Raw genomic sequence first — 13,496 nt, 5'->3', positions numbered from 1 at the left:
GGCTTCCGTGAGGGACGTTGGAGAGGGGCGCGAGCCAGCGGCTTCCGGCTGGAGAACATGGTGCGTTTTCGGGGTCATCTTTGTGTTTCCTGAACGTGGAATCTACGAGGGCTGTGGGAGTTTCGCGCTTCCTTGCCCCGGGTTCAGCCGAGGGAGGATGTGGCTCGGCGTCCCGCTGCCCGTAGTGGAAAGGAGCAACGAAGCGATAGGGGTTGCTGAAACTTGTGCCGAGGGACTTGGGGGAGGGACGCCCTATGGCCTGGGGGGGCGGGGTTACCGCTCGGCGGTAGGTGGGAGAAGACTCCCAGTAGCTGGAAGACGTTTTCCGTTTGTCTGCAAGAGTCGAGCCTAGCAAAACACAAGAGGTGGAAATCCCAATGTGGACCAAAATGGAATGCACACTTTCCCCACGCCCCCTCGTCCTGCTTCACACGATGGATTCCCGGGCTTCTGAAACGGAATCCTTACACTTGATCACACAAAAGGAGATCGCTGGCCCGCAGCGGGCCCAGTGCAGAGTTACTGAGTGGTTTTTGCTTGAGGATATAGAAGGGGCGTCTTCATGACTTACTGTGTGATGTATATGGAGTGTTTACTCCCCAAACTTGGTGTTTTGAGTTCTTTGCTCCTTGTCTTGGTCCTTGTGCCATGCTCCAGAGACAAAAATAGGTATTTGCAGACATCATCACAAACCCTTAAATTACAAAACGAGACATACTTTAATTGAAAGTATGACATTTTCCGAAATAACCAGCCAGTTCTTTATTGATTATACCGTGGTGCCAAAGAAGGTCTCATTTTAAGGTTCCCTTTGTCATATGCTAGTAGTGAAGCAGAAAAGATTATGGTAAAAACATTAAAGATAAGGGAATGTATGTGAAGTTTTTTAGTCACTTGTCCGAAGAAGTGGTTCTTTTGATTAATTCCTGTGCTTTTTGTTTTTGAATAGATGCAAGGGGAGCCAAGCCCTAGTCCCTCCCTTATTGACAGAACTATCAAGATGAGAAAAGAAACTGAAGCTAGGAAAGTGGTTTTAGCCTGGGGACTCCTGAATGTATCTATGGCTGGAATGATATATACTGAAATGTAAGTTAATAAGCCAAACATGAACATTTAAGAAGCCAGTGGCTAGTTTTACAGATTTTTGTGTCTGCTTTGATATTTGGTATTTTAGAGGTTTTTTTGTTTTTGTTTTGTTCTTTTTAATTACTGAAAAGCGTTTCTAATTTTTTCAGGACTGGAAAATTGATTAGTTCATATTATAATGTGACATACTGGCCTCTCTGGTATATTGGTAAGTAATTTTCACTGTGATTGGGATTTATTACTAATCAAAAACTGCTTTAGGTTTAATTCAGCTTAATATTCATTCCTTCATTCCATACATATTTAAGGGGGACCAGCAGTTAGCATAATAACTATGTCACTACTACCATGTAGTCGACCGCGGTTCGAGTCCCGGACCCAGTGGCTTAAACTCACGCCGGGCGTGTGCGTGTGTGTGTGCGTGCCCAAGATCCCAGGAGAATGGAGGAGAAGGGAATGTGGTGTGGCCATCCCCCTTGGGGGGTGATTTCTCATTTTCTGACTCTGGCGAGTACATGTGCCCTATAGCAAAAACCTCTCAAAAAAAAAAAAAAAAAGGAAAATTAAATAAATAAATATTTAAGTACCTATTTTGTTCCCAAAACTGGGAATATAGCAGGAAGGGAGCAAGTTCAAACCCTCCCATGATGGAAGGAGCATTCTAGTAGAAGAGTCAGCCAGACAAGCAGTACAGTTTCAGGTAATTATGAATTCTGTATAGGAAATATAAAGTTTGGAGTGGTAAGCTTTGTACTCGTTACTCTTGTCATGCTTTCTCCCCGCCCCTCCACGTTTTCACCTTTCTAGGCCAACCCAGATATCCACTCCATTGCTGCCTTCCTCAATTTCCTCATTCCTTCCTCTCTGCTCTTCCATAGACCTTGGGTATAAAGAGCTCTTATGGATGTTAAAGTAAATTTCATAATCTATATATGGTAATCTACAGGGGATCATCAAAAGTTTACAGAAAGTAAAAGATAGAAGAAACTATGGAAAGTGGGGGGGGGAACTTTGCCTAGATTTCAATTCTTTTGCAACAAAATAAATTGATATTTTAATTCCATTTTTCAGTGAACTTTTTAAAGTCTTCCGGTAAAGTCTATCATAGAGAAGTGGTGTGTCAAGTAGAAAAGAAAGAGATTTGGAACCTATAGACTGAATTAGAGTCATGGCGTCACTAGCTGTATGGTCTGTCGCCTAGCTTCTCAGTGACTGTTGATTCAGCTTTTTGATGAAATTGAAAATACTGTACGTGGTTATAAGGATTAGTACCATTTTAAAACTCACTAGTAAAAAGCCCTACACATAATAGACATTCATTAAATGGTAATGCGGAATAAAGTGGTCTCCAATTTTGTCGTCAATTTGCTAAAGTATGACGGGTTTTTGTATTCTTTCAATAAACGGCCTCACTTTCTCTTTTTTAAAAAATAAATTTTCTCTTCCAGAGCTTGCCTTTGCATCCCTCTTCAGCCTTAATGCTTTATTTGACTTTTGGAGATACTTCAAATACACCGTGGCACCAACAAGTCTGGTTGTTAGCCCTGGACAGCAAACACTCTTAGGGTTGAAAACAGCTGGTAAGTGTTTTATATATCTTTTGCAAAGGTGGAGAAAAGGTTGGCAATAAATCTTCTCCGTTTAATTTTCCCTTTCACAGACTCAGAGCTGGAAGGAACTTCTGAGACCATCTGGTTCAACTCTTACGTTAAGCAGGTCTACAATAAATTGTCTTAAGACCAGTGATTCCTATTTGTATAAATTGATATTCAGTTCATTCCTATTCAATTTATACAAATAGGAATAATAATCAGGTATCATCATTCCTGATTATTATTTATTTTTTCTTTTTTTGGAGAGGTTTTTGCTATAGAGCACATGCGCTTGCCAGAAAGATAAGAGAGAGACAGAAAACGAGAAATCACCCCCCCAGGTGGGATGAACACACTACAATCCCTTCTCCTCCATTCTTCTCTTGGGATCTTGGGCACGCACGCACATGTGCCCGGCGTGAGTTTAAGCGACCGGGTCTGGGACTGAAACCGCAGTTGACTACATGGAGTCCAGTGACATAGCCATTACGCTAACTGCTGGTCCCGATTCCTTATTATTATTAATATTCAGCAACCTCGTGGAAGTTTGTTCCATTGTTCAGGTACAATAAAATTAAATAGCTGGCCCAGCTGCAGAGGTCCAGGCTGCTGAGATGTGCTTCACAAGTTGGAATCACATGGAAGGCCTAAGTTAAGTTCCCATCTAACTTCAAAGTCCAACAAGGTTACATACTCCTGTGATCTCAGCCACTCGGAGAGGCTAAGGCAGGAAAATCACAAGCTCAAGGCCGTGCTAGGCAATATAAAGACCCTGTCTTTTAATATAAAAAAAGAAAAGAAAATTAGGGACCAGCAGATGGCATGGTGGTTGAGGCACACAGCTGACTGCAATTCGAGTTCTGGACCTAGTGGCTTGAAAGTCACGCCAGGCATGTGTGCATGTGTGCCCAAATCCTAGGAGGAGAAAGGATTCTGGGGTGATTTCTCACTTTCCCTCTCACTGTGTCATTACCAAGCACACCTACCCAATGGCAAAAACCTAGAAATAAATAAATAATGACTAACTTGCTACATTGAAGCCAGTTCTTAATTTTGAACTTTGGAAATGGTAAATAACTAATTCATGCCCTTCAGTAATAGTATGTTAGGTAATTAAACAACTAAGTCACTGTTACTTTTGTTTTTCCAGAAGAAAAAGTTCTTTACATCTGTTTTCATAGGAATTTTATTTATACATATCTATATTCTCCCCCTCCTTCTAGTTGTCCAGACTACCCCTCCACATGATCTGACAGCAACCCAGATCCCTCCATCTCCACCGTCCCCTTCAATTCAGGGTCAGAGTGTGCTGAGTTACAGTCCATCTCGTTCACCCAGTACCAGTCCCAAGTTCACCACCAGCTGCATGACTGGATACGGCCCTCAACTGCAAGGTCTGTCCTCAGGTGGCAGTGGTTCCTATAGCCCTGGAGTGACCTACTCACCCATCGGTGGTTATAATAAGGTAATGACTCTTTTTCTCTTAGCCAGTCACGTTATTTTAAAATTGGAAGGTGCACAGAAAAACGTCTAATGAGTAGAAACTTCTCATTTTATGTGTAAGGAAACTGAGGAACAGCGGGGTAGCTGACTTATCTGAGTTGTCCATTTAAGAGCCAAGAGTAGAATGCACATTTCCTGACAACTAGTCAGAAGTTTTATATGACATCTTTTTTTTTTTTTTTTTTTTTAAGAATTAGTTTACTTAACTTTATTTATTTTAATTTGACCAGAGAAGGACAGAGTGAGACAGAGAGAGTAAAAGAGGAAAAGTGAGAAAGCAAGCCACCTGGTCTGGGACTCGAATCACGAATCACGGTTGGCCATGTGGGAGTCCAGAGCCCTTAACCACCATGCCACTGATGGCCCCACTTAACATCTTAAAATGAATGAAAAAGTAAGCATTTACAAAAGTAATAAACAGATTCGGTATCTAGCATCTCTCAGCAGTCTTCAAAACAAGTTAAACTAGATAATTTTTTACTTTTTTTTTGCTTTATGTAAAGGTCTGTGTAAAGGTCATGCTCTTAGCATGTTAGAGTATGAAGGGTCTTCAAGAAGTTTGTGAAAAATGGAATGGAAGTACAAGTTTATTTTAATGCAAAAAGGATTTTAAATCTGTGTTGTTTTCATAATATGCATTTTTCTTATAAAGAATTATTTTCTTTAACTTTATTTATTCATTTTTAATTTGACCAGAGAGGGATAGAGTGAGGGAGAGAGGGGAAAAGTGAGAAAGCACTCCGCCAGGTCCAGGACTTGAACTGCAGTTGGCCATGTGGGAGTCTAGTGCCCTTAACCACCACACCACCTGCTAGTCCCCATAATATGTGTTTTCCATGAAATTTTTGAAGATGCCACACATATCTTTTATGATAAAAACTGGAATTATTACAGTTTGATTCTAGAGTACAGACACTTTCCATATGATGAGTATCTACCAGTATAAAACATGCAAAGTAAAAATTACCCTATTCTCCACTTATTCATCCTTTTCCCTCAAATTCCTGGCCTCCACTGATCTCTTTACTATCTCCAGAGTTTTGCCTTTTTCAGAATGTCATATTCTTTTTTTTTTTTTGGAGAGGTTTTTGCTATAGGGCACGTGCACTTGCCAGAAAGACAGAAAGACAGAAAGCAAAAAATCACCCCCCAGGGGGGATGGCCACGCCACAATCCCTTCTCCATTCTCCTCCCAGGATCTTGGGCACGCACGCCCACACATGCACCTGGCGTGAGTTTAAGCCACTGGGTCCAGGACTCGAACTGCAGTCGGCTACATGGGAGTTCAGCGACATAACCATTACACTAACTGTTAGTCCCTCAGAACGTCATATTCTTGGAGTCATACATCTATAGCCATTCAGATGGGCTAATTTCACTTAGCAATATGCATTTAAGGTTCCCTCGTGTCTTTCCATGTCTTGATAGTTCATGTCTTCTTAGCCATGAATCATACTCCATGGCCTGAATATAGCCCAGTTTATTTACCTGCTAGAGGACATCTGGGCTGTCTCTGCGTTTGGCCAATTATGGATAAGCCTGCTATAAACATGTGCAAGTTTTTGTGTGGACACAAGTTTTTCTACTCCTTTGAATGTATACCAAGGAGCACAATTGCTAGATCATATACTAACTAACTAACTTAGTTTTAGAAGAAACTGCCAGACTTTTCCAAAGTGGCTGTATCGTTTTGCATTTCCTGCAGCAATGAATGGGAGGGCCTGTTGTTCCACAGCCTCACCAGCACTTGGTGCTGCTTGTATTCTGGATTTTGGCCATTTCCTAGGGGTATTTTTTAAAAGTCAAAAATCAATTCAAGAAGAATAAAATAAAGTTCTTTTATTTTGTACAGTTGGCAAGCTTCAGTCCCTCTCCTCCTTCTCCTTACCCTGCCACTGTTGGGCCAGTGGAGAGCAGTGGGTTGCGGTCTCGCTACCGGTCTTCACCCACCGTCTATAACTCACCTACTGACAAGGAAGACTACATGACGGACCTCCGGACTCTTGACACCTTTCTTAGAAGTGAAGAAGAGAAACAGCATAGAGTGAAGCTGGGTACACATATATCTGATTTATACCTAATATGGATATTTTTAATGTTCCTTTATATGATCCCTAACCTGTCATTTTCATTATTTTGATACCTGTATGTAAATTTTAAGTTTCTTGAGTAGCTTAGGAGAGAAATGAATTTTTGTTTTACTTTATATGTAATATAGTTTTATGCAGTTAGAATTAAGGTCACCAAACTTAAGGAGTAAAATATAGCAGAACTGAGAAATCATGAACCTCATCTACGGTAAGATTGAAAGCATTTTTCGAATAATGTAATAATTTCTACTTAAAGTTGAGGCTGTAGAGTATCTTTGAAGGACCACATAGCAAAGCTTATTCAAATGGTAGCTGCCTCTTTTCAGGTAGCTCTTTGGAAGGTTGGTGTGGCTGGGCTGAATGAAGGAAAGAGCATGTTTTTTACTTTAACTAGAAGTGCTGCCATTATACAGAATACTTAAACTTGTTTTTTAGCATTTTCTTCAAGCCTGTAGTTTACCTTGGGAAACAGTGTGAGCAAATCTTAAGCTATTTGGGGTAGATTTGATTATTACAAAATCAATTATTTGAAACCAAATTAAGTTATTGAGCTGAGTAATGATTTTTCCTCCCCGAGGAACTTCTGCAGACAGCACGTTAGGTACTGAAGGTGGCTATGGTGAGAAGCCGGTTATTGGACCGTGGCTCTTTGTGCTGTTTGGAATCTTTCCTCTGATTTTTCATTTAATTTTGCTTGTAAGTGCCACAGATGTCAAAGAAACAAATCAATATTATCTTGTTAATTTTGATACATGCTTTTTTGTTTTTTGAAATTTTGAAATATTTTAAGTCTGTGGAAAATTATATTCAGTATAATACAGAGAACAACCTGTGTACCCGCTGTGCAGCTTGGTGATATGCAGACACTGTGACTTTGTGTTTATTTTTGCTTAGACATATATGAGTTATTTAGAAGTGTTATCATAATTGTTTGGAAGTGTTATTGGTGTTGCATTTATTTAGTTTAGGCTTGCTCTAGTGTATTTGATCTCATCAATGAGTGAGAAAAAAACACCCTGAGGGGTTGGCCATGCCACCACAGTCTCTCTCTTTCATTCTCCTCTTGGGATTTTGGGCATACTTGCACATGGTCTGGGTGTGTTTTTCAAGTCGCTGGATCTGGGACTTAAACCTCACAGTCAGCAATGTGGGATCCGGCTACATCTGTCACCACACCACAGGCTGGCCAATGTTGTTTTTTAATTTTGAAACTCAAGAAGTCTCTTTACTGGGATCAGCAGATAGCGTAATGGCTACCTCACTGGACTCCCATGTAGTCAACCACAGTTTGAGACCCAGACCCTGTGGCTTAAACTCATGCCAGGCGCGTGTGCCCAAGAGTCCAAGAGGAGAATGGAGGAGAAGGAATTGTAGCGTAGCTTGGCCATCCCCCCTGGGGAGTGATTTCTCGCTTTCTGTCTCTCTGTCTCTTTGTCTCTCTCTGTCTTTCTGGCAAGCGCACATGCCCTATAGCAAAAACCTCTCCCCCCAAAAATAAGTCTGATTATCTGCCCCTCCCCCCATAAGTTAATTGTACAAGGGTAAGAGATTCTGATCAGCACCTGTAAATTTTTGTTTTTTCTTTCTTTTTTCTGAGTCTTGACTTTTGAGGCCTGCTATGATCATTTTTTGTAAATAGTTTTTGGTACATTGAAAAGATGCATGGTCTCTAAATTTTAGGGTCTATAATTGCTCATTGTGGTAAGCTTCTTAAGGATGTTTTTAAATTCTTTTAATGAATTTGCATTTATACACCTAGGATTTTTTAAAAGAATTACTTAATTTTATTTATCATCATTATTTTTTAGTTTGCTTCAGGGCATGTGCACTCGCCAGAGAGAAAGAAACAGAAAGAGAAAGAAAGTAAGAAAGCAAGCTACTTCAGGTCCAGGACTAGAATCACAGTCGGCCATGTGCAAGTCCAGAGCTTCAACCACCACACCACCTGCCAGCCCATTTTTAAATTCTTCATGTTACTAGTTTTTATCTGCTCTACCAGTTATTAAGAAAGCATGTGAAAGTTCCCACTCATTGTCTCCCATTGTCTCCCATTGAATGATTTCTTGTAATTCTATCAAATTTGCTAAATGTATGTGAGATTATATTACGCTTGTGTGTTAAGATTTTTTTTTTTTACTTTTTTTAAAGAATTTTTTTCTTTGAGAGATTTTTTTTTTTTTTTTGCTATAGGGCATGTGCACTTGCCAGAGAGACAGAAAGGGAGATATCACCCTCGTAGGCGGGAATGGGCATGCATGCGCTTGGTGTGAGACCCACCGGGTCCAGGACTCAAACCACTGTCAACCATGTGTGGGAATCCAGCAACATAACCATTACACCATCTGCTGGTCCCAAGAATCATTTTATTTTATTTATTATTTGATTAATTTGACGAGAGAGAGAGAAAGGGAAAGTGAGAAATCAAGCTGCCGGCTCTGGGACTCAAACTGTTGTGGGTCATATGGGAGTCTAGTACCTTAACCACCATACCACCTGCTGGCCCAGATTTTTTTCCAATTTTTTTTTTTTTTTTAATTTGCTACCTGGCCCAGATTTTTTTTTTCTTTTTTTTTTTAATTTGCTACAGGTCATAGAGCTTGAGAGAGAGGGTGAGAGAGGGATAGCCACACCCCAATACTGACTCCATTCTCCTCTCATAATTTTGGCATGCAAGCACACGCAGCCAGTGTACCCAAGCACCCAGCTTGCACCCAAGCTGCCAAGTCTGAGACTTAACTGAACAGTCAGATACATAAGGCCCAGCTCCCTTCACTACCATGCCACTGGCTAGCTCCAGAATTATTAATATCATCCTGATGAATTATGCCCTTTATCTTTATTTCTGGCTTTTTGCTTTAAGATCTATTTATCTGACATCGATACAGCTATATTAATTTCCTTTTGGTTAATTTTTACCTCGTATATCTGTGTTCTTCGCTATACTTTTTTTTTTTTTTTTTTTTTTTTGGTGAAATTTTGTTTTTTTTTTTTTTTTTGAGAGAATTTTGCTATAGGGTGCATGCACTCGCTGGGAAGATAGAGACAGACAGACAGACAGTGAGAAATCACCCCCCGGGGGGATGGCCACGCTGCAATTCCTTCTTCTCTATTCTCCCTCAGGATCTTAGGCACACACGCACATGCACTGGCATGAGTTCCAAGCCACCAGGTCCAGGACTGGAACCACGCTCAACCATGTGGGAGTCCAGTGACATAGTTATTACACCACCTGCTGGTCCCCACCTCTATACTCTTTTTTTTGGTGAGGTTTTTGCTATAGGGCGTGTACGCTCACCAGAAAGACAGTGAGAGACAGAGAGACAGAAAGCGAGAAACCGCCCCGCAGGGGGGATGGCCACGCCACAGTTCCTTCTCCTCCAGTCTCTTGGGCACGTACGCACATGCGCCTGCCGGGTATGTGAGTTTAAGCCTCCGGGTCCAGGACTCAAACCATGGTCAACTATATGGGATTCCAGCGACATAGCCATTACACCATCTGCTGGTCCCCCCACCTCTATACTTTTAACCATTATATGCTCTTAGTTTTAGGTTTAATTACCTAAATTACTTAATGATACGTTGTACAAATAATTTATAATTGCTAAGTACTTTCTAGGGAGTTCCTGTCAGATTACATAAATAATACCACTCTTGTGACCACCAGGTGCTTAAGGCACTGGACTTGCGCGTAACTGACCGCAGTTTGAGTCCTGGACATTGCAGCTTAAAATTCATCGCTGGGCACTTGTGTGTACATGCCCTAAATCCCAAGAGGAGAATGGAGGAAAAGGGATTGTGGTGAGGCCTGGGGGTGATTTCTCACTTTCTGTCTGTCTCTCTGGTGAGAGCATGCACTCTATAGTAAAAATCTCTAAAAAAACGAAACAAAACAAAGCCAAAAAGTAATAGTAATAATCCTGTCCCTCATCAAGCTGGTTTACTAGTTTTAATATTTTTTAAGATTTCTGTTTATTGCATTTTCAGAAAAGTTGTGATGCATTTTTGCATAGGAAAGTAATGTCATGACTTTTCCAACAATCCATAAAATTAATTATTATGTGTTGGTCGTCACGGGGACTTTCTAATTGTATCATTCCTTCTATATTTATCTCTTTTATTTTTTTATTGTAGGAAAATATAGAAAAGATAAAGCTTTTAACCATTTTCAAGTGTATGCTTCACTTACATTAATTATGTTCACGTTGCTGTACAATACCTTTTACTTTTTTTTTTAAGAGTTTTGTTTTGTTTTGTTTTGTTTTTTCTATAGGGCACATGCACTCACTAGACAGACAGAGAGACAGAAAGTGAGAAATCACCCCCCAGGGGGGATGGCCATGCCGCAATCCCTTCTCCTCTTGGGATCTTGGGCACACACGCACACGCGCCCAGCGTGAATTTAAGCCACCAGGTCCGGGACGCGAACCACAGTTGACTACATGGGAGTCCAGCGACATAGCCATTACGCTAACTGCTGGTCCCAACCTTTTACATTTTTTGTTGTTATTCTACTGTTGACAAAGCTTTTTCTCTCCCTGATTATATCATTTATTTTGAGGGTTAGAGTGTCCCAAATTTAGCTAGTGTGATCCTCTTTAAGCTGGTTTCTATGTTCTTTTTGACATGACACTATCATTCTTTAAGCACCTTTCAGTTTTTTTCCCCACTTGCTAGTGCCAAACAAAGGTCCAGGCTCATCTTGTACATTCCCTGGCTGGCTCTAGAGTCAGTCTGTTCTCCAGGGAACCCTGATTACTTTCAATAGAGAATGGTATTTAGAAGTTAGTATTTGCAGGGACCAACAGGTAGTGTGATTAAGGTGCTAGACTCCCACAGAGCTGACTGCCGTCTGAGTCCCTGACCTCCCGGCTTGATTTCTCACTTTCCTCCTCTCTCTCTCCAGCTCTCTTCTCTGGTGAGCACCTGTGCCCTATAGCACATTTTTTAAAAACAACAATAACTAAATCAATTTAAATAAGTAATGGTTAAAAGAGAAAAAGAAGCTTTTGCAGGCCAGCAGGTGATACGACAGTTAAGATGCTGGGCTCCCACATGGCCAAACCATGGTTTGATTCCCAGACCTGGCAGCTTGCTTTCTTACTGTCCTATGTCTCTCTGACTCTCGGCTCAGATTGAATAATAATAATAGCAAATAAAATAAAGAATTCTTAAAAATAATTTTTTTAAAAAAGATAGTATTTAGGCACTTGGTATGCTGTTGTAACTGAAATATCCTTACATGTAAGGATGCTGTAAGCATGTAGCTGTGTAACCCATATATACATAAACATGCATATGTATGTACATGCACAGGTGAATATAAACACATTCTGTATGTATTTCTCCATTCATCTTTATATATTTAAAAGTCATGAGTTTGGGACCAGCAGTTAGCATAATGGCTATGTCGCTGGACTCCCATGTAGTCGACCGTGGTTCACATCCCGTACCTGGTGGCTTAAACTCACGCTGGGCACGTGTGCATGCGTGCCCAAGATCCTGGGAGGAGAATGGAAGAGAAGGGATTGCAGTGTGGCCATCCCCCCTGGGGGATGATTTCTCACTTCCTATCTCTCTTTCTGGTGAGCATGTGTGCTCAATAGCAAAAACCTGTCAAAAAAAACCTCATTCCTAATTCCTCTCCCCCTCCCCCGCTTAAAAAAAAAAAAGAGGAAAAAAAAATCATGAGTTCTTACTAATATTTCCCATTCTAGTCCAGCCATGTCACTCTAGCCTCCGTCCTCCCCGTGTGATATCCTTTCTCCAATAGTGGGGACCTAGGCGCTCAGATCCTCTCTCACACACACTTTTGTGGCTCTTTTCTTTTACTGATAAAAGATCCAGACAAGGGTCACATATTGCATTTAGTTGTCCTGCTTTTTGTCTTTTTTTTTTTGTTCATTCTTCTTTTTTCATGATAGAGCATGTGCATGTGAGAAGGAGAAGGAGAGGGAGGTAGATGAACACAGAGAGAGACAAGTGAGCCCCCTCCACAGAGTCCATTCACACCACAATCCCCTTCCCTCAGCCTGTCAGTGACTGGGGCACTAGGACACATGCTCTGCATGTGCCAGGCTCACTTGGTCAGGGATTCGAAGCTCATCCACCATGTGGTATCTGGCTTCCCTTGAGCAGTGTATTACCAACGTGCCATAGTAGCTGGCCCTTTTGTCTTCTTCTTTTTTTTTTTAATTATTTTTTATTTAACTTTATTTTTTTATTTATTTTAATTTGACTAGAGAGAGACAGAGCGAGAGAGAGAGAGGGTGATAGAGTGAGAGAGAAAGCAAGCTGCCAGATCCAGGAATTGAACCAGTGTCAGCCATGTGGGAGTCCAGCCCCCTTAAACACCACACCACCTGCCAGCTCCCCTGTTGTCCTCTTTAATCCAGATCATTCATGTGTTCTTATATGTTTGTTTGTTTATCTTATACGACATTTACATTTTGGAGAGATCAGGCTTTTATTCTGCAAACCTAAATTTATTTGATAATTTTGTCATTATTAGATACAGGCTTAATGTTTTCTGGCAAAAATACAGCTTAGCAGTGGCATGTTCCTTCCAGTGTAGTGCATCAGGAGACACAAGATACTGTTTTGTCTCTTTGTTGGATCACTTGGTCAAGGTGACAGCAACCAGATTTCTTCATAATAGCTTTTCTTTTTGTATCCTATTCTCCCGGCAGCATTTCACCTCGTGGCTTTAGCATCCACTGATGAGCTCTGCCTTGCAGATGGAGGCTTTCTTTCCTAGTCAAGGACAACCACATGCTCAGCGGTGGTCCCGTGAGATCGCAGTAAGCTGTGCCATGTTGCCTAGGTGTGCGGCAGACCGTGCCGTGGAGGTTTCCATGAGTGTGCTCTGTGTTGTGTGCACAAAGGCAAAATCGCCTAAGAATGCATTTCTCAGAACGTCCCTCCTTCGTCAGACGATAAGGGACTGTGCTTTCATTTCTCTATGTTTGATAGGTTGGCATTTTCCTCTAAAAGAAAGCATTTTGTTTTACCCTTCACCCCAATTTTATTTATTGGGTTGTCAGAAAAATCATGATTCATTTTTGCACAGAAAAACGTAGAAAAAAATACATCATGACTTTTCTGACAATCCAATGTTTGTTTGTTTAGTCACTTGGGACTCACAGTGAGCTTTTTCTATAGCATTGTCTAAACTGTTGTTTAACTCATTATTGACTCTTGAGATTTTGTTCTTTTTTTTTTTTTTTTT

At 40.9% G+C, this 13,496-nt stretch overlaps 1 protein-coding gene across 2 annotated transcripts in view; it reads left to right on the top strand.

Annotated features, from left to right (window-relative positions):
* Positions 1–26: 26 nt before the first annotated feature.
* Positions 27–13,496, top strand: part of TMEM209 (transmembrane protein 209) — an 84,900-nt gene continuing 71,430 nt past the window's right edge. The window contains exons 1-6 of one of the 2 annotated variants that reach the window (XM_006158820.2): positions 27–60; positions 950–1,086; positions 1,236–1,294; positions 2,535–2,666; positions 3,902–4,143; positions 6,034–6,235. In XM_006158820.2, the coding sequence (XP_006158882.1) occupies positions 58–60; positions 950–1,086; positions 1,236–1,294; positions 2,535–2,666; positions 3,902–4,143; positions 6,034–6,235 (775 nt within the window). In that variant the 5' untranslated portion in view covers positions 27–57. The other variant, XM_006158819.3, reaches the window with a different exon arrangement.

Source organism: Tupaia chinensis, unplaced genomic scaffold, assembly GCF_000334495.1.
Source record: "Tupaia chinensis unplaced genomic scaffold, TupChi_1.0 Scaffold000610_1, whole genome shotgun sequence".
Lineage (NCBI taxonomy): Eukaryota > Metazoa > Chordata > Mammalia > Scandentia > Tupaiidae > Tupaia > Tupaia belangeri.
The sequence above is the reverse complement of the archived record's forward strand: the minus strand, read 5'-3'. Positions and strand labels throughout refer to the sequence as shown.